General features: G+C 57.0%; 1 protein-coding gene across 1 annotated transcript in view; it reads left to right on the plus strand.

Moving 5' to 3' along the window:
- The first annotated feature begins 584 nt into the window (after nt 1-584).
- The window catches only part of CENPV (centromere protein V), a 5692-nt gene continuing 4533 nt past the window's right edge, over nt 585-1743 (plus strand). The window contains 2 exon segments of the mRNA XM_025214854.1: nt 585-1464; nt 1466-1491. Of these exon segments, the coding sequence (XP_025070639.1) occupies nt 1210-1464; nt 1466-1491 (281 nt within the window). The 5' untranslated portion in view covers nt 585-1209.

A 1743-nucleotide genomic window follows, 5' to 3' on the forward strand; every position in this document is an offset into this window, starting at 1 on the left:
CTGTGTGCTGTTCAGAAGCTGCCATGTTTCAAACCAGAGATGACTGTAGTTCAGAAGCAGAGAATTGATCCATACAAGTCGCCTGTATCCTGTCAAATGCTTTAAAGCATTTGGGGAACCTTCAGGGTATGATCCACCATGTAACTAAAATGAAAGAACTGCTCCCGAAACAGTAATGCCAGCTAAATAGCACTCCTGCCATTAAAATAGGATATGAGGTTCTTGCTATGGATTGCAAGGATAATTTTCACAGGGAAGACATCCGGCTCCCATTAATCACCTCGCCCATCGCCTGATTCAAGTCTGCCTGCGCTGAAGCACGTTGCACAGGACTCCTAGGTGTTGCCTGCTTTAAACAGGCTTGTGCCAGCGTCCGTTCAACGTCGTGTTGAATCAGCACTCGGGAGGTGACTGCGCATTACACTTTTGGGGCGGTGACCAGTTCCCCTTTCACAGTGAGTCAGGCGAGGGGCTGTGGTCATCAGGGTGAAGGGAAAGGGCACGTGTGTCTGAGTGGAAGGAGGGAGCGGAGGAGCTGGGGGTGTGGGCCAGGCATCTTTAAGTTTGGAGATGGGGTGAGAATCTGGAGGTGGGGCAAGCAAGTAGAGAATTGCAGGGAGACAGAGGGAGGGGACTGGATCAAATCAAAGCTCATTTGGCCTCTCCCAGGCTGGTTTAGAGCTGCTCTTTATACCCGTGCACAGAATTCCAGCAACCAGAGATGTCAAGCCGCTACCTGACTTCCACCGATTTCACAGACCTTAGGGCTGGAAGGGACCGCGCGAGATCATCGGGTCCAGCCCCCTGCCCAAAGGGCAGGAAGTGACTCGAAAGTTTCCCTCATCCTGCTCTGCCAGCTGGGGTTGCAGTATTTGCCTGCCTGGAGCAGGTGTTGGCAGCCTTCCCTCCTGGTTCGGCACAGTCTGCCCCCAGAGACACCTCCCGATGGCTCCCGAGGCAGACTCCTTTCAGGACAACCCTGCTACAGCACGTGAAGGAGGCATCGCTGCAGCACCGCACGGAAGACCTGCATTCTTGGGGCTGGGTTCACATCACACTGCCTCACTCACTGATGGCGGGAGGGGGGCAGAGCGATCTTAAGCCAGGCCTGAGGCTTTCCAATCACACCCAGGAGCCCTTAGCCTTGGGGTTGCCAAGCCCTAGCAGCAGACTGAGTCTTGCTGTTACTTATGTGCAGCCTTTCCCGAGATGCTCATCACTGTCGCACCGGTGGGACTCCCGGACTCCAGCTGGGAGGAGCGGGCTGTCGACCGACTCCAATGGTGCTGCAACCTCAACCAAGCGGCCGAGCATTTCAGGGTGGAGCATCTTGCCCTGGGAGCAGAGAAGAGAGAGCGGACGAAGGAAAAGGAGAGCAATCCCGGCCTACAGCCTACTCCCCCCTGCAGAAAGGCCTGCGACTTCTGCCTACAGGTCCGCAGCTCAAGTTGCCGCAAGACTCATCGAGAGAGAGAGCATCCTGGAATCGAGGCACGGCGGGTATCTCCTCCACCCCCGACAGAGATGACGGGGACGGGGACTCAACAAAACGCAGGTGGCTAGCCCGAGCCGTGGCCCAAATGACCGGCCGCAGCAGAGCAGGGGGCACAACTCAGGGACACAAAGCCAGCTGTGTTCCCGCGCCCTGCAAAGGTGACTGCTCTGTGGGTAGGAAACACACCTGATCCGGCTCCCTGCCTGCCTCCTCCGTTGCCCCGGGGCAAGATGCTGCGGAGCGGGCAG

Source organism: Alligator sinensis, unplaced genomic scaffold (genome assembly GCF_000455745.1).
Source record: "Alligator sinensis unplaced genomic scaffold, ASM45574v1 scaffold1801_1, whole genome shotgun sequence".
Taxonomy (NCBI): Eukaryota; Metazoa; Chordata; order Crocodylia; family Alligatoridae; genus Alligator; species Alligator sinensis.